At 40.8% G+C, this 19291-nt stretch overlaps 1 protein-coding gene and 1 non-coding gene across 2 annotated transcripts in view; both read right to left on the reverse strand.

Moving 5' to 3' along the window:
* The window catches only part of l(2)k14505 (ATP synthase mitochondrial F1 complex assembly factor 2 homolog l(2)k14505), a 66558-nt gene that overhangs the window by 9089 nt on the left and 38178 nt on the right, over positions 1-19291 (reverse strand). The window contains exons 8-9 of the mRNA XM_067091075.1: positions 16147-16262; positions 935-1069 (exon numbers count right to left, since the gene is read on the reverse strand). Of these exons, the coding sequence (XP_066947176.1) occupies positions 935-1069; positions 16147-16262 (251 nt within the window). The remainder of the gene's footprint in view (positions 1-934; positions 1070-16146; positions 16263-19291) is intronic.
* LOC136831846 (U6 spliceosomal RNA) lies at positions 12659-12762 on the reverse strand. The gene has a single exon (XR_010850988.1). It is a non-coding gene; the product is annotated as a U6 spliceosomal RNA (small nuclear RNA).

Raw genomic sequence — 19291 nt, forward strand, 5'->3', positions numbered from 1 at the left:
AAAACTGAATAGGAAAGGAACATTCTGACGGATTAAACCAATAATCATATCAAGAACCCCAAGTAATATTTACGACTAAAGTCAACCATCCAAACCCAGTCATTTCTCTTCTCTGATATGATGATGTAAAAGATCAGTTAACTCAACATTATACTTTAACTGTCTTGCTTCAATTTTCTCTTCTCATTCAAGAACAACTTCCTTGGTTCCTAAGGGAACCAAAAAATATGATTCAGTGGCTCATTATACTACTTTAGTAATGATACCACTAGTTCATTTGCTCATAAAAATGTAGAATTCTCACAAAATTACTGTCTGATAAAAAAAAGCAATAAATGACTGTTGAGAACAAAAAGGGTGAATGCACTGAAAACATCACAGCACTGGTTTGCAGATAGTATCATGGGAAACCCATGGTATTAAAAACTGAAACAAATTCCCAAAAACTAGGATTGCTATAAATTAAATGAATAATGAGTAAAATTACCAATGCAAAAAAAGCATGAAATAATTTAATTAAAGTAAACTTAGCCTTCATAGTAATAAGCAAGGGTTTGTCCACTATAAATGCAGTGATACTACAGTACCATATACCAGTGTTACACATAGCATTTTCTGTTCTTGCTGAGTTATGTGTATTGTGTAATTGGGAACTGGAATAGTTGTAAGCTAAGCTGAGATTCATGACTGGGGACAAAAGTAACGTGACAACATACAAGTGTTAGAAACAAAAGCTGAACTGTATCCCCCAGTTCTCTGACACAGCCAACTTGATTTGTTAGGACTTTCACTTAATTCAGAAGACAGCAGAAGCGTGAAACTTTTTGTTCCTATGAACTCCTGTTTGATAGTTAATGTATTTCAAACAATTTACATGTTGCTGATGCAGAGTAAAGAATAATAATGTACTAAACCTAGATTTAGAAGAACTTACCTATTCTTTGCTTTTCTGCTTCACCGTAGCTTTCCAGGTATTAAACTGAATGAAAAGCATGGCAGCAGAAAACCTTGACTGCAAATCATATTTATCCAAATCATGTGCCCACTCAACAGACCCCCATCTTGAAGTCTGAAAACCACCAACAATTACAAAGACGGAATGCAAACAAAGTAAGAATTAAAAGGAAAAATTTTTGACATTATAAAAAGCAATTACAGTATCTCACAACACTTTTTGTAAAGTAGCTTTAACCAGGCCACCAAATAAAAAAACTTGACACAATGACTGGCCCAAAGGGTTTGTACAGTGCTATAAAAAATCACAATATCTTCTCTAATCAAGAACAGGTTTTATATATTTAATGATTGAATGAAATGATCAGAGGTGTTATAGTCACCTACACTGGAGGTGTTTGTATGTGACCAAGTGTTTATCTTATCTTCTAACAGAACTATACAGGCCCAATTCATCACCATCTTGAACATTTTTAATCCAGCTTTTCCATTTATGAATGTCTGCATGTTGTTTTTTTTCCTTTTTATTTGCAGTTTGCTTGAGTGTGGTAGGGTAGAGTAATTGGCTTCCCTTCATCTGATCTAGAAGAAGCTTTACCTGGGATAGGAAATGGACATTGGCAACTACCAAAGCAGCTGAACAGTTGGTGAGACCGAACCATTTTCAAGTTCCACAGAGTGAAAGTTATTATGTCAGTTGCTTAAGATAGTGACTGTCCTAAATGGGATTGGGGTTAGAGAAAGTTCTTTAATATCTGTAGGCTGATTTTATTGTGAAAGAGATCTCAGATTCACGTTTGGAAGGAGAGAAGGGCTTTGGTGTAGAAAAAGACTGCATGAAGAAATTCCAAAATAATTTCTGCCCTCAGCTTGGGTGTCACAGCTGAAATAAACTCTGTAGTGATCCCCAAAATTGTTTGCTGACTTTCATGGTTATCTTGAATTATTCTGAGATGAAGTGCTGAGAAAGATAAGGAACTTGAATGGGACATACGCCAGAGTTGGATTGTTTGTTGATAATATTTTGACTATTGATAGTTTTAAGTTAGGCTAAGTTAAGTATAGGAGGATTGTTTTGGTAAACTTTAGTGGTAAGTAAGAAATAAGTTAGGTTAAGTATTGAAAGACGATAATTGATAAACTGTGTAAATATAAATAAAATTAGGATAAGGTTCTGTTTGAAGGTCTTCAGGCCACTGTAATATTAAGGTTAATAAATTAGGATAGAGGAAAAGAGTTTTCTTTAACCTCTGAATCTTTTCCCATCATCATGCACCAATTGTGTCAAATAAAAAAACCCCTGCATAATAATTTGGCGCCCAACGTGGGGCCCTTTGATATTAAAGTAAGAGTGGGGTGCATAATTGGAGATGGCAGAGGGAGCAGGTTTAGAAAGCGTTGGGTCAGGTGAAGGGGAGCAGGGTTGAATGCAGAGGTTGGATAGGCTGATGTGCATGATGGTCAGCATGCAGCATAACTTAGGTAGAATCCCTACGAAAGGGAAGGAGTTGTTAAGTAAGAGTAAAGGAGGACTTGCCTTTGATGAGGGCAGTGTGAGTGAGGTGGATGAAAGTGATAGGGAAGACAGTAGTAAGAAAAAAGGGGGAAGGAAAAAGGTCCTGGAGTAGCCCCATTTCAGGAGGTTTTGGTAGCAGTGAGTAAGAAGTATAAGGTGATTGTGTCCGCACACATTGGTGGTGAGAAACCTATAGTGTATTGACATGAGGGAGTGAAAGAGAGTGAGCATGAGTTGCATCTGCAGTGTCTGAGTGGGTTGCACTATAACAGGGTCGTAGAGAAAAAGAGCTATGAAAGGAAGTATGAAAAGGAGGAAAATGTTGAAGAGAGAATGCTGGAGTTGTTGGAAGTGGAAGATGACATTAAGGAAGTAAATGAAGGATGTTTGGTTAGTGGAAGAGACAGGTGTATGTGTGTACACAGGAGAGCAAATGCAATGATTGTGGGAGATGTCAGTGGAGGACAGTATTGTGGTTTGGTTGACACCGGTGCACAAATATTGTTGGTGAACGCATGTGTGATTAGGGATGTTGAAAGAATGAACTGAAACGTTAAAAGGAAAGTGGTGAATGTGTCAATTATAGCAGGAAGATCGGTTGGATGGGAGGAAGTGAGGTTGAAGGTAAGGTTGGGAGAGTTTGAGGTCGAAGCTTGTTTTGCAGTACTGGGAGATGAGCAGATGCCATGTTGTTTCCTGTTTGGGATAGATTTCTTGAGGAAGAATGGATTGGTAGTGGATGTTGGGCCAGGAGTTCTGTTGAAAGATGAGGTCTTAATAGGGAAGATTCAAAGTGAGGCGGTGAATATAGCCAGGTTTGTGGGAATGACTGATAGGAGTCTGAGTGAGGAGGAGTGTGTAGTGGAGTTGGACAAGAGTGAGAATGAATTGTTGACAGTGGAGGACATTGAGGAGATGCAGCAGAAATGTTTCGTGGTGAGTGAGCTGAGGTGTATTAGAGAGAGGGAGTACCTGGAAGATGGCCTTTGTTGTTGAGTAAATGGATGCGGTTTGCTGAGAGATTTGTGCTGTGTGAAGAGTGGTGTATTTTTCGAGAGAGAAGATGGGAGAGCTGATGTATGTTCCAGTGTTCCTGATGAGTGGAGCAATAGGGATGTGCATGTTAGTCCATGTGAAAAATATGGACATATGGGGAAGTTTAAGTTGATCAAGTGCACGAAAGAATGGATGTTTTCCCCGTATTTGAGGAAGATTTGTACGGATGTGACAGTCACATGCGAAGAATGTCAGAAGGGAAAGTATCAAAGAGTGTATGCTAGCCCACCTGTTTTGAAGTTGAGCATGAAAGAACCGTTTGAGTTAGTGGCGAATGATTGTGTGGCTTTGCCCGTAACTGCGAGAGGAAACGTAGGGGTGATTGTTATGGTAGATCATAAGAGTAAGTTTGTAAATTGTGCAGTTGTGAAGAATAAAACTAGTGAGAATGTTGCAAGAGTGGTCAACATGGTCTTGTTGCCTGCATGTGTGAGAAAGCCGGCAAGAATGTTGAGTGATAATGGGCCAGAGTTTGTTGGTAAACTGTCTGAGCAAATGTTGAAAGAATGGGGTATCAAGCATGTAGTAACAACTCCGTACATGCCGAGTGCGAATGGGTTGGCGGAACGAACCATAAGGACTCTGAGTGAGATGTTACGAATGTTGACTGATAGAGAGAATGAATGGGATTTGTTGTTAGGAAGAGTGGTAGCGATGTTTAATGGGTCAGCACATAAAAGCACTGGCATACCTTCGAGTGAGTATGTAATGAATTATGAGAGGTATATGGGAGCGAGGTTGGATTTGAATGAAGACGAGCAGGATGTGTGGAAGCAGGCAAATGAAAGATTTGAGAGTTTCAGAGTGGGTGATAGGGTGTTGAAGGAAGTTGTTGAGAAGGGAAGACTGACAGCGAGTAAGATGCATGAGAAGTATGAAGGTCCGTATGTAGTGAAAACAGTTTGGTCTAATGGATTGAGTTATGTGCTAGAAGACAGGAGTGAAGAAGGAAATGTAAGGGTAATACAGGCGCAGTATAATCAGCTGAGAAGATGGAGAGAACCACCTAAATACATAATACAGCATCCCATTAGGAAGCTATTAAGAGAGGAAAGGGAAAATGAAAGTGAAGAAATAAAACAAGATATAAACTGGGGAGATAAACAGCTAGTGTTGGTGGAACATACGAGAAAGCCTAAAAAGAGGTGCAGAAAGAGTAAGGGTACAGTTACTGAGTTGTTTGCTGAGAGCACTCGAGATGGTCTGTTTGGTTTTGAGGGGTTTGAGAAGCCAACAAGCATGAGAAGTGAAAATACCCTTGCTGTGTTGTTTGGTGGTAGTGAGAATGAGGATGTAATTGATTTTGGAGGATTTGAGTGGGATGTGGAAGGAGTGAACTTGGTGAGCACAAGGAATGTGGACGAGGATACGCAAGAGTTGGGTGATCTGGAAATAATGCCAAGTCATGAGGAAGACGGTATGTATAGTGTGTGTGAGTTTCCTTTGGGTGAAAGCGTTGAAAGAGTGAGTGTGCGAGTGAGTGTAAGTGAGAGAGAGTTAGCAGTGCTGGAGAGTGTATGGGGTCAGGACTAACCATACCACCTACTGATATGCAGAGGACGAATTTGTTCGAGCTCATGGCAGTAATGTTTTAAGAACAGTGTCTCTGATGCCCACCCTATACTTTTGGAGACTTCTTCGAAAGAGACATTTCTGAAGAAGGCCAACGACATACTTACTTTCCTAACATCATGTGACCTAGGAAAGGAGTGTGGGTTTGCCTTTTTAAGGGACACTAAAATTATTCTTGGCCCTTGTAGAGAGAGTGGTTTATTTGTGCTACAGTGTAGGAAAATCGGACCTTCTGGGATGTTTGCCGTGACCTCTAGGTAAACCTTAAGTGCTTGAACTGGGCATAATGTTTTGTCTGCTAAATTGAGTTTTCTTATGAGAATAGATTTCCTTTTTAAAGGATCCTCATTCTGGACTGGTATTGCCAGACAGATGATGTCCGTAATTTTTGCACTAGGTACCTAGCAATGATGGGTGAGTGGTTTTCACGGTAGGTAATGTTTAAAAAAATCCATACATGAAGGTCTCGGCTCAGAAAGGTGGATGCATAAACAACTTTCCCTCCCACTTTCTAGGATAGAACAGCGGACAATAGTGGAACTGATCTTTTTGACCATTGTTGAAGTGATAGGAACCAATGCCTGGTTGGCCAATTTAGGGTTATTAAGTAAGCTGTTCCTTTGAAGGTCAGAAGTTTGCTCAAAACCTTCGAAATCGGGGACAATGGAGGAAAAAGACACATCATCCTCCACTTGTTCCAGTCTTGTAGGAAGGCTCTTGCTACTGCTTGATTGTCCAAGTTCGGAGACACATATACTGGGAGCTTGTGATTTTTGTATGTGGCGAATAGGTACCCTTCCGGTTGTGGAAGCATGTTGGCTACTGTTGGAAAAGAGTGGTTGTCCCAATCCCGAATCCTTTCCGGATTCCGAACACAAAAACATTCATCCCACAGTTTAAACTAACAATTTTTAACTGGAGCTTAAAAACAAACACATAACTTTCAAGTTTTGATGTTTCCATGATTCTCGCTGATGAAAAAATTTGAAATCAAAAGCAATTTTGTGAGGAACGCTGAAACGTCGTGCGCACAGTTTAACGAGCAGACGGTAATGGAGCTGGTCTTTTGCCTGCCCTAGTCGTAAACAAATTGGCAGACGCACATGCGCAATAGTCACTTCTTGAAGTTTTTGACGTAGGAAAAACTTGGTTCAGCTTCGCTGAAGATAAGGAAAAATGCCCTCTTATCTTTTAGTCCATTATACTCTATCATGTGTCTTAGTATTTTCATTACGACACAATACCCGGCTACAAGACCATGCTAAAAAATATTTCCTTGATACTAGTCTAGTCACCATGGAGCACTGGCACACCATGGGGGTTAACTTCATGTGGACGAAATGGGCAACTACGCTATAAAAAATTTTCATTATTTGGAATGAATCTTACCTACTGTTAAAGTTAGCCGACTACCACATTGAATGAGGATGGTGGGTTAGTGCAGCCAGAGAAACAACTGTTCAGGCAAGCAAACTAAAAGCCTTTTAATGAGGGGAAAAAGCTTTTCAACATTCCTGCCTGTTGTGTGATCCTTACTAGTAAGTACAGTACTGTTGCCAGACATTGGAACCACAGCAGCACGTAAGACCCTTGTAGTGACACTTATCAGAGGATCCTTACAGGAAAAAAGGACTCTTATCTCGTAGAATACTGGTGACTCCTGTGCCTGAGTTGAAAGCCCATAACCAACAGTCCAAAACTAAAGGCAACACCTACATTCAGATGTGAAGGTATGCTCATACAGTCGACCCCCGTATTTGCAGGGGATGCATACCACAATGCCCCGCAAATAGTTAAAACCCACGAATAGCTAACACCCCCACTTAAAACGTTTATAACTGCCTATCTTGAAAGTTCAAATACCAAATGTATACCTTACACTAGTTAATTTCAAAGTCATCTTAAACCTTTTACTCTTAAAAATATATACGTACTACTGTACTTCTAACCTTCCAGCCAATAAGAGAGAGAGAGAGAGAGAGAGAGAGAGAGAGAGAGAGAGAGAGAGAGCATATCTTTCTATCAACCATCTATCTATCTATCTATCTATCTCTCACATTCTACTAATATCCTTTGGAGAGAGAGAGAGAGAGAGAGAGAGAGAGAGAGAGAGAGAGAGAGAGAGAGAGAGAGAGAGAGAGAGAGAGAGAGATTTTCAGTATCCTTTGTAGCAGTACAGTATTTTGACCATCAAGTGGGCAACATATTTGATCATGAGTGGGCAACATTTTCTACCCTTTGCGGTCAATATGTCAAGATAACTGACAGTTAGATTACAAACCCCCCCTCGACCCAAGCTTCGGAGAACACTGGGAATCAATATGTTTTTTTTTTTTAACATAATTTACTATAGAAATGCATAAATGTTGTAATTATAGCATGGAAAATATGAACAAAATTAACAACAAAGTAACATCACCTTTATCTATAAAACAACAGTACAGTATACAAAACAAATAAACATATGTTACATATGCATAAAAAATCTATCTCAGTGAGAGAGAGAGAGAGAGAGAGAGAGAGAGAGAGAGAGAGAGAGAGAGAGAGAGAGAGAGAGAGAGAGAGAGAGATGAAATACAAAGAACGTAATCTAGATTAGATGAGAGAGAGAGAGAGAGAGAGAGAGAGAGAGAGAGAGAGAGAGAGAGAGAGAGAGAGAGAGAGACTCTTCGGCCAGGTGCTAAACCTTTCATGTCATGATGTCAAGATGATGACAGTTACGCCTTCATCCCTCCCTCTAAGTGTAGACAGAAAAAGATCAGGGAAAAGAATTTATTAAACTAAAATCTTACTAATTCACTATATTTTCTTTAATGAACTGATATTTTGATATGCTTACATTAACATTAATATTTGAAAATTAGTAAATCATTTATTTATCATACAAAACAAATAAACATGATATTTTAATGATAAAATAAAGTTTGTTCATACTTACCTGGCAGATATATATATAGCTGTATTCTCCGAAGTCCGACAGAATTTCAAAACTCGCGGCTGCACGAGTGCCGGGCAGGTGGTTAGTACCCATTCCCGCGCTGGGAGGCGGGTATCAGGAACCATTCCCATTTTCTATTCAGATTTTCTAACGCCACTGACTCCTGAGGGGAGGAGGGAGGGCAATATGAATATATATATCTGCCAGGTAAGTATGAACAAACTTTATTTTATCATTAAAATATCATTTTGTTCATGAGACTTACCTGCCAGATATATATATAGCTGAATACCACCTTTGGAGGGTAGAGACAGCCAAGAATTAGGAAAAAACCAATTATTGGTAAAATTATTTTGGTTCCTTATCTGATAGCGTAGCTGACTGAGTGGTTACTGTCACTCTAGTCTGCTTCTGCTTTACTAGAGACCCCAGCGGTAGTGACCTATATAGCTGGCGACTTCTAGATGATCTGTCAGCGGGGCGTGACCACAATGTGACTAGATCATAGCCCATACAAAGAGGACAAAAGAGCATTACTAACCACCTAACCAACACCTAAAGCGTTAGTTTGCAAAGGATTGGGAAGACTGCCTCCAGTAGTCGACCCAACAACCATAAAAACACAATTAAAAAGGGGATAGGATCAGAGTTACCCCCTGTCCCCAAGGTTGCTGAAGCAGCAATGTATGGTCCCAGCGAAAAGCAATTTTCGTATGCTACCTAAACATCTTGCCAAGAGTGTGAGGCAAACACCGAATTGACTTCGCCAAAATGTGGCACTAAGAATGTCACTGAGTACCATATTTTTCTTGAACATGCCATGGAGGTAGCAACTGCCCTCACCTGCGTGAGCGTTAACTCTCAACAACTTGAAGTTGGAGTCGTCACAACTAGAGTGTGCGTCCTTAATGACGTCCCTAATGAAGAATGCCAGTGCATTCTTCGACATAGGTTTAACTGGTTGCCTCACAGAACACCATAAAATATCCAAGGGACTACGAGTGTCCTGTGTTCTTTTAAGGTAGTACTTGAGAGCTCTAACTGGACATAGAACTCCCTCAGGTTCCTGTCCAATAAGGTCTGCTAAACCTTTAATTTCAAAGTGTCTAGGCTCAAGGCCAAGGGTTAGAAGACCTATCATTCTTAGCCAAGAACTTAGGGCTTAAAGAATAGACAGCATTGTGTTCCTTGAAGCCCACATGACGGCCTCGAACTCCGCTCACTCTCTTAGCACGCCGCCAGAGCCGTGAGGAATGCCGTTTTCAGTAACATCCTTAAGAGATGCAGAGTGGAGAGGCTCAAAAGGACTAAACATCAAAAACTTGAGCACTACGTCCAAGTTCCAAGCAGAGGGAATTAGCTGAGGAACCTTGGACGTCTTGAAAGAGCTCAATAAGATCGTGGAGGTCCTTATTGTCAGACAAATCTAATCCTCTGTGTCTGAATACAATCAAAGCATGCTCCGATAACACTTGATAGTCGGAACTGCTATATCGAGTTTTCTCTTAAGTAAAGGAGAAAATCCGCAACCTGGATCACAGTGATAGAGGAAGAGGAAAAGCCCTTCTTTCTACACCAACCTTTGAAGGTTGCTCACTTCGCTAGATATATCCTTTAGATGAAGAACTTCTGGCTCTAGCGATGGCCCGTGCCACCTGGCCAGAAAAACCCCTTCGCTCTGACCAAGTTTCGATAGTCTGAAAGCAGTCAGGTTCAGAGCGGGAGATTCAAAGATATCTCGCGAAGTGGGTTTGTATGAGCAGGTCTGCTCTCATAGGAAGGGTCCTCGGGCGTCTACCAACCAGAAGAGAACTCCGAGAACCAGTGGTTCGAAGGCCAAAACATGGGGATGAGAGTCATCCTCGTCCCTTGTGAGGCCGCGAACTTGCGTATGACTTCTCCCAGAATTTAGAACGGGGAAAAAGGCGTAAACATCTATTCCCGTCCAATCCCAGGGAAGAGCATCTATCGCAACTGCCCCCGGGTCGAGTACAGATGAGCTTTATAGAGGGAGCCTCGCTGTTCTTGAGGTCGTGAAAATATCCACAAGCTGGCGACCCCAAAATTTCCAAAAATCTTGGCAAACCTCCTGATGAAGGGTCCATTCCTTCGGCAGGAGTTGATGGCGCCAACAGAGCAGGTCTGCTCGAACATTTTCGACCCCTGCAACAAAACTTGTGAGAATCGAAATGTTGCGAGCATAGGCTCAAAGAATAATCTCTCTTGCAAGGCTGAACAGGGAACAAGTAGTATTGTCGAGTTTGCTAGAACTGCACGATTGCAAACTTGGACCTCGAAGAATTGGAGAGCTAAAAGATAGCCGCCAAATCTTTGAAGTTGATGTGCCAGGACACCTGTTCCTCTCTCCAGGTTCCTAACACTTCCTCTCCTCTAGTGTTGCCCCCCAACCTGTTGACGACCCGTCGGAAAAACAACACTAGGTTGGGGTTCAGAAGCTTGAGGGAGATCCCTTTCTGCAATTTCGTTGGATCGAGCCACCACTACAGATCCTCTTTTATATAAGGAAGAATTCTCAATTCCTCTTTCAAGTCTTCCTTGCTTTGCCAGTTCTCCAACAGAAAGAACTGAAGAGGCCTGAGATGCAGACTCCCCAGAAAACAAACTTCTCCAGCGAGGAAATGGTCCCCAGCAGACTCATTCCTTCCCTCACCTAGCATGTTTCCTTTTCCAAGAAGGCCGAGACTTTTTCGTACATAGAAGTTGCCGTTCTTGCGACAGAGACGCTATAAAAGCCGCTGAATACATCTGAATTCCCAAACACAATGGACAGTGAGGATCAGCTGCGACTTCTCCACAGACCAGAAGTCCCAGGGACTTCACGAGTTGCAGAGTCAACTGAAGGTCCTCCAGATACCTTAAACCGGCGGCGCTCGAATCAACCAGTCGTCCAAGTAGAGTGAGATCTGGCGTGCGACAGGTGCAACTGCATCGCAACGTTTTTCATGAGACGATGTAAACACCCTGGGAGCAAAACGTGGCGCCAACAGCATCTGGTGTTCCCAGGCGGTCACCATCAAGTACTGACCAGACCGCGTTGCTTAACCGCTGATCGGACGAGAAGCGGTGTTTTCAACGTGGTATGGCCGTTGTGCAGAGTCCAAAGCAGAGAGCCCTGAACTGGTACATCTAGTCCCCAAGACAACCTGAGATACTTCATCGAACGTGGATGAATTGGGGCGTGAAGATAAGTATCTTGGAGATCCAAAGATACCATCAATCCCGGGATGAAGGGCTCCTAGTATTGACTGCGAGGTCTCCATCTTGAACTTTTCCTTCCGGACCAAGTTGTTCGACCTGTTGACGTCAAGACGGGTCTCAGCCTACTGAAAGTTTTGGGACTAGAAACCATCTGTAGTAAAATCCCGGGAACACACGAGTCAAGACCTGTTCCACTGCTCTCCTCTCGAACATCTGTTCGAGCAGGTCAAACAATTTTCTGTTTGACAGGAAGGCAGTTGGGAAACAAAAAAACAAAGGAGGAGGAGACAGGAAGGGAATCAAGTAACCTCTCTCTAACAGTAGGAGGGACCAAACGTCTGCCCCTCACTCTTTCCAGGCTTGTGCAAAATGAAGCCTGGTTGCTAAGGGAGTCTGGAGATGAAAGGAGTCACTTGCTACCTCTCTTGGAAGTGACATTCCTTCGGGAAAAAACTCTCTCTCGTGGTGCGGGTCTCGTGTTGCTTCCCATGGAAGCCCCTTTGTTTGTAGGCAAATATTTAGCTTTCGTTTACTTTTTGTATCATTGAGATCGGTGCAATCGTTATGAAGGAGATGCAGTTTGAATGTCGATAACTTTAGTTTTGAGAAAAACTATATTTTTGCTTCTCTGTGTATTTATTTGCTTGCTGTTACACAGTTTGATGTTTTTATGACATATTGAAAAGCCAAAAAATAGACCTGCAAAGTAATATAACTTTTTCTAAATGAAGCTAAATGAAGAGAGTGTCAAAACACGGCTCAGGTTGGGCAGCGCGCGCCGTCTTACTTAGTCAAGCTCTGAGCTGCTACTGACTGACTGCCACTGACTGCCCTGCGGCATTCCTGTCTTTAGCTGATGCGTACTATGTCCACAGGGTTGCCATAGATCGCATTAGATATTATTTCATAGCTAAAAGGAAATTACCACCGATATACTGACAATATCATTTACATTATACGAAAAATGTAATTTTGACTATGATAGGGTTACTGTTTTATTTTTAACTCCTAACTGTGGCGAACTTTTAAATAAAACTTTCTGAGAAGATAGTCAGGATATGTATGATGCCATATATAAAATATCCCAGAAAATTTGATTTCAGATTTTTTTTGTCAAAACGCTCCCCTTAAGACAAAGACAACTGCGAAGGTGGAGAGAGAGGAGCCGAAGGTTGAAAAGTCTCAGGAAACAGATCCTTAAGAAAAAGCCAGAGTCTGATAATCAGAGGAAGAAGAAGACGAAAGAAGTTTCTCTTCATACAAAGGCTGTGACGAAAGAGGATGTTCTTCCGCAGCTGGCGGGTCTTGAGTGAGTGGTGAAAGTAGTTCCGATTCACCCGATCGTGGCGGGAACTCCAGCGAACGAAAAAAAAGTCGTCAACTAGAGTCGTATAGTAAACATAAAAAATGTGGAACGCTTCACGATTAGCGTGTCATCCTTGCGCAGGGCCATGCTAATCTTCTCTGTATCGTTCAATTTTAGTATATGTACTGCCGAAGCAAGTACTGGCTAAATTAAGGGACATCAGATGTTGAAGCGGGTAGTAGTGCGACATGATGAACAACTGGAGCGGCGTCAACTCAAGACTTGAAGCTATACGGGCGGCGGCGGAGCGTCATGGCGTGGCGCGCGAGAGGCTCCGTGGCAAGTACTAGAAGAGAGTCACAGGCGCGCGCCGAAAGCGTCAAGGTGAGGCGCGTGAAGCGTGAAGCGCCGCGAAGAGCAAGATGCGAGACAAGAGAAAGTCCAACACCTCAAATCGGGAAGGCGAATAGGAAGCCACTAAACAGTCTCTCTAGACGACAGACGAGAAGCCCCAAAACATCTAGCAGACGAGGAAGGCGAACCAGGAGACGAAGGTGAAAGTCTGTACCTCTTAACAGGCAGATTCGAATCTTGAAAGGTTCATGAGCATCCAGCTGTTGTTGCAAACCCAACAAAATCTTACGCGTTGGAGAAGCAACTCTCTCGGGAGAAGGGCTGAACCTGAGAGAAGGAAAGGGGCGAGAGACGTAACTTCCTTCCACAGGGGAAGAAGCTCTAGCCCTTGCCTTAGCGCGACAGGGGGGTCGAGTAGCGTCATCATTCGAAAAACACTTTATTCTCTTCTGCAGAGGAATATCCACGCAACTTTCGGGGAAGAGTACAAACGTCTAGAGGAAGAGGACATGAAGCGTCCTCTCCTCTAAGCTTCTCTTAAGAGGGCGAGAGTCCAACCGAGCTCCAACCCCAAGGCGGGGAGGGCGTGTCGGAGGACGAGAAGCAATCCTTCAGGATGCGTGCCTGAGCACGATCCCTGGCAGCCTGGGTAGCGTCATCAGGACCTGCCGAAGGGACGCCAGATCGGTGGGAAGCCCCGTAACCCTCATGCGGCTTTCGACATGCCCCCTCCCTGGTCCTGGGAGTTCGACAGAGGTCCAGGCCTAGAGGCATTATAGGGCCGATCTGACACCCCCTCCACAACACTAGGGCACTAGCACTAACACTATGCGTTTGAATTGCATTCACTTTAGTTTCAAGAGCACGCATTGACTCCACACACGAGCCAGGGAATTACCTTCTGCAGCAACAAACTACAGGGTTAGTACTAAAATTTACTACAGGGTTACTAGTAGGAAAACCCTGACTGTCCATCTAAGGATGCACTCTAGGAGGAAGATTTCCTCAGCCTATCACGCTCCAATTTAAGCATATAGGCTTCATATTCTTCCACTCACCCTCAGACAATCCCACACATTCATTACCGATTATCATAGAGCATTGAACACCCTTACATATCATACATAAAGTGTGAGGAACTATCAAAGTCTTGATAGCCTCACCTTACATTCACCCAAGCTACAGACTCAATAGCTAGAGGTAAGACATCTTAATTATAAGAAAAGTCAAAAGCAAAATCAAAACGGTCCACAAAGAGCGTATGCCAAGTCACAGATCCAGTCGAATACCAAAAAACAACCAAAATACTTAAGTGACAACAAATTTCGAAATCCAAATGGCGGAGGAACTGACAACAGGTGTTGACAGTCCAGCGACAGAGAAAATCTGAATAGAAAATGGGAATGGTTCCTGATACCCGCCTCCCAGCGGCGGGAATGGGTACTAACCACCTGCCCGGCCACTGCGTGTGCCGCGAGTTTTGAAATTCTGTCGGACTTCGGAGAATACAGCTATATATATATCTGGCAGGTAAGTCTCATGAACAAAATACATTTTACATATACATCAAAATTCTCTCATCTCAGTAAGAGAGACAGAGAGAGAGAGAGAGAATTATTATTTTTATCATTTAATGTTATTAATTAATCTTATTAAACTTAATAATAATATCTGAAAATTAGTACTGTAAATTATTATTTTATAAAATGTATATGTACATACAGTACAGTAATTAGTCACGAAAATAATATGAATACAGAATACTGCTCTACATAAAAATCCATGAACGGGTGAGTTTTCCCACGAATAATTTATAGATAGGTTCCACAGAAAATTCTGTGACTCGCCGAGTCCACGAATTGCGAGTCTGCGAATCTAGGGGGTCAATTGTATACACCAATGTGTACTTTCATGCTCCCAAAATTCACTACCGAGATTTCCTAACAACTAACGATCGGCAAGAAAGCAAGGTTACAATGATAGGACTAATGACTTTACACATCTCATCTAAATTTCAACGTTTTGCAAATAATGAGAGGCAAAAACAGTTACATCTCCACTAAGCTGCGTTGACAACCTTATCCAGTGACAGATTTTAAAGATTTTTACTGCACGGACACCATGAGGCTTTTGTTTCAAAAATGGTTAATGCTCAAGAATCATTTTGTGTGCGCACTGACTTTATCATGCATTCCTGGACATAGGAGTGCTTGGCCTCCAAATACCACAGTATAAATTCTTAACTCCACCACTTAAGGGTTTAAGTCTGTCCAGGTATACCCTTAGAGTTCTAACTGGATATAACAAATAACAAAGCCACTTCTTCATTGCCTACCAATGCACTTAAATTAGGCGATGTCACAAATTTGGGAAGGGCTTTCACTGCTACATCTTTTCTTTAAGCAATGAACGAAAAGAGAGAGGTTTCCACTGAAACAGCCCACTTACAAGAAAGGGATTGAAGCTCACTAATATGCTTTCCCATTGCAAGAGCTAAAAGAGAGTACTAATTAATCCATGTCAGGCAGGATATATTCCTTTTCCAAAGATTAAAAGCCTCTTGCCCCCTCCAAAAATGCATGTAGTGACCTATCATTTCATTATCCACTGCACTAAAATTCTTGCAACTGGTTTTGCATCCCACAACCAAATGATGCAGTTAGCTACTGGAAGGTGTAGGCAATGATAATTACAACTATCAAACTAGAACACAAAAAGAGACAACTTAACACTCCTGTATCATTTAGTTTGGACACAAATATCAGCCCCAGGACATAGGATCATTACTTCAGCACAGGAGAACAAATGATGCAAATCATAAACACCTCTTAAAAATTTTCCAACCTGAATAGAAAAGAAGCACTGAATTGTCATTTGTATACTGCCATTGTTCCATTATCCACTCAGAACCCTGTCCCTGAATTAGCAACTAGAGAAAATACTGTAGATAGGCAGTAAAATGTATACACTATAATATTACAACTATTAAACTAGAAAAAAATATATAAATGATGACTATTATTTGATGATGACACCCACTTTGACATCAAGAAAATATCAATGGCTCCTCTTTACTAGAGTAAAGCAAGTTAAAAATGAAGAGATCTCTACAAAATTTCCACAAGACATTTTGGCCTCTGACTTGCTATTTGCTGTCGACTGAAATCTGGAGTCACATCATAATTCCCATTAATGCCATGCATTTGATTATGTATGTTAAAAAAAGTTTACCTGGTACTCTGTTTCTATCCTAGAGAGGGAAACTGCTTTTTCTGCTGAAATTTTTCTTTCTGCTGCAGCTATTGTTAACACCACTGATTTTAAGGCCTCTACCCCATACAAGAAACCTGTCAATGCAAAAAAGAAATTTAATTCAGTACATGAACCTTCAAAAGGCAAGTTACACAATACAAACACTTCTAACTACAGTTGGCTCTCAACTTACACTCAACATTGGTTCCAATTAAAGAATAATTTAATAATTGTGCAGATTCAAATCCCTTAAGTCAAACTATGTACAGTAATTCACTGTACTATAGGGTATGAGCTTCAGTATACATAACCTGTGCACATCCTCCTGCATACAGTATACACTGTAAACCTTTCTTGATTATCTATATTGTAAAACTATATTAAACAATGTATTGATTATCTATATTGTAAAACTGTATATTAAACAATGTAAATGCTATGTAAACACAGTTGTTGCTACAGTATTATAATGTACTGTTCTGTTTAAGGAATAATGGAAAAAGCCTCTACTTGTCCAGTATAGTACTAATGCAACCATTGGAGCTAAAACTGATAAGCAACAACATAACATTTTCTGTTATTCAAGAATTAGAAATTACTTTCATTTACATATATTTATGATATGAAAGAGAAAACTGAATAAAGAACAAAATACAATTATAATATCTTGATAGCCTTCACATTATGATGATGATGCTGATGATATTTGACAATGAAGAAGAAGTTTGCTATATGGTACCTATAATACTGATGCGGTGAAGTAATGGGATGTGTGGCATTAAAGATAAAGAATTTATCAAATTAACTTGAACCATTTGACTGGATGTCAGGAGGGTTGTCCATGCTGGGAGAACCTACATCTGCTTGCAAACATTACATACATACTTTGATGGGGCCTCAATAAAAGGAGCTCAGAGGTTGATGGCTGAGGATCTTCAAACACTGAAGGTCATGGCCTCACAGGCCAAATGCTTTTATAAAAAAAAATGTGACTGGAAGGTGTTCCTTCTTTTTCTCTGCTTCACTGAACATATGTTGCAATAGTTGTAAGCACGTTGTTATCCCTTAGTAGATACCGATACATCACTTCAGTAAAAGATTATTTTTGAGGGACACAGCCTGCAACACTTGCACCTACTGCTCTCACTGTCTACCTTATCTTTGTCTTAGTTGGTATAGATGAGTCCAGTGATCCACACCAAGCCCCTTACACCCTTAGGCAAGGTTCCATGCTCACATGAGCCAGCTTAATCTAAACCAATCACTAACTCAACTCATTTATCTGTACACTTAGGTAGATCCTTGTGCTCCTAATGGAGAAGCATTTCTTTGTGTTCTGTATGCTCTTTGACATTGTTAGGGATCATGTCAGTTAAGATTCCCCCACTAACTCCCCTAGCAACATTCAAGATCAAATTGGTCTTTGTCAATAGTGGAGTAGCCCATAAAGTCATTAATCTATCTCACTTCATAATGGCTTCAAGCATGCAATCAGTCTTGGGCCTTAGGGGATCTATAGCCTCTCCAATGAGAACAATTGTATCTGCAATTATAATGCTCTTTCATACATCCAAGATGTTACAGTCAGGGTTTGCTTATGAATTCCCAAATTCTTGTAAGCCTTTTCAAAGGACTGGGGGTAACCAAGAGCATTGTCTATTACGAGGAGATCCTCAAATGGAAAGCCCTTTTTCTGAAGAATTTCTTCACCACAGATGAATGACCCAAAATCAACAAGGCCATACACCCATCCCTTCTGACAGTGGCCAAAACACAAGCAAGGAATTCTACCTCCATATCAACTACCACTGATTCTCTAGTGATTTTCAATTTCTTAAGAATGTAACACCTGACAAAGCTGGCCAATCATCCCTTTATAGCCTTAAACTCCTTGCCCCATGTTTTCTTACTGGATGGTCCAATGGCCTTCAACTTATATTTGTTAAGTTATCCAGATAGCTTGCTGCTTAGGAAGGATGATGAGAAGACCTAAAGAGGACTGGAAAGATAGCGTAAAAGAGGTAATGGGAATGAAAGGATTAATAACCCAGAAGTACAAGAAAATGCACAAAAAAGGAAGTAAATGTGTAGTGTGGGTACAGGGTTTTGATGCAATGCTATTGAACCTTCTGTGTGTGTGCATTATATGATAATGTGGAATTTTTGTAATATGGGCTTGATCTGCAATTCAGCAATTAAAGTATGAATGTGGCAGTGACTTCGGTCTTTTCTTCTCTGGTGCAACCCCATTATGCAAAACAGCTTAAGGTTGAAAAGAGTTCCCATACATTTCCCATCTTTCATTATACAACATACAATCATTATATTTTGTCTATGCTGAATCATTACTTAAGCATGGGGTGATATCATAGTTCTTAAGCCTTGTTGTCTAACAAAAGACTAATAAAGAAGATAATAAGTACCTGTTATTGTTGCAATTCTATGCTATCTCTGATGTCTCCAGACCTACATGATGCCCCTTAAATAGTACAATGTGACAAACTGTGAGAGAATAGGAATCTCTATTACTTACCAAGAACAAAATGGTGTATGTTAAGTGGGAATCTGGTCAACTACATATGGTGAATGATAATGGAACTCGCTAATCCACTTGCTTACCCACAACAGCGATTAAGTGACTCCTCAGTTTATTATACATAATAGTAGTTGAATTATATTTCCAACAATCAGTACCTGAGAGATTTTGAAAAATTCTCAACAAATAAAAGATAATACAACTCCCACATGCAAATTCAGTGGTCTGGTCAAACTATTTATAAATAATAATAGCTAACCCTGTTAAAGGCAGTCCTGAAGCAAAATTAACTTTTTTTTTTTTACGTAACATCTTTTCTCAAGATCCAAAATCCCCTAAGGAGTACAGTGGACCGCTGCTATATCACGGTTCAGCTTTTGTGGCTTTAGTTAGTCATGGATTTTTCTGCGGAATGTAAATCCAAATAAATCGCAGAAAATTCACAAATCTGTGGATTTTTTTTGTACAGCAACATTTGCTAATTACTGTATTTTCATTACTGAATACATTTTTTATGATAAAAAAATTATTTACTAATTTTCAAATATTAATATTAATGTAAACAGCAAAATATCAATAAAATGTACC

Source organism: Macrobrachium rosenbergii, chromosome 48 (assembly GCF_040412425.1).
Source record: "Macrobrachium rosenbergii isolate ZJJX-2024 chromosome 48, ASM4041242v1, whole genome shotgun sequence".
In the NCBI taxonomy this organism is placed as follows: domain Eukaryota; kingdom Metazoa; phylum Arthropoda; class Malacostraca; order Decapoda; family Palaemonidae; genus Macrobrachium; species Macrobrachium rosenbergii.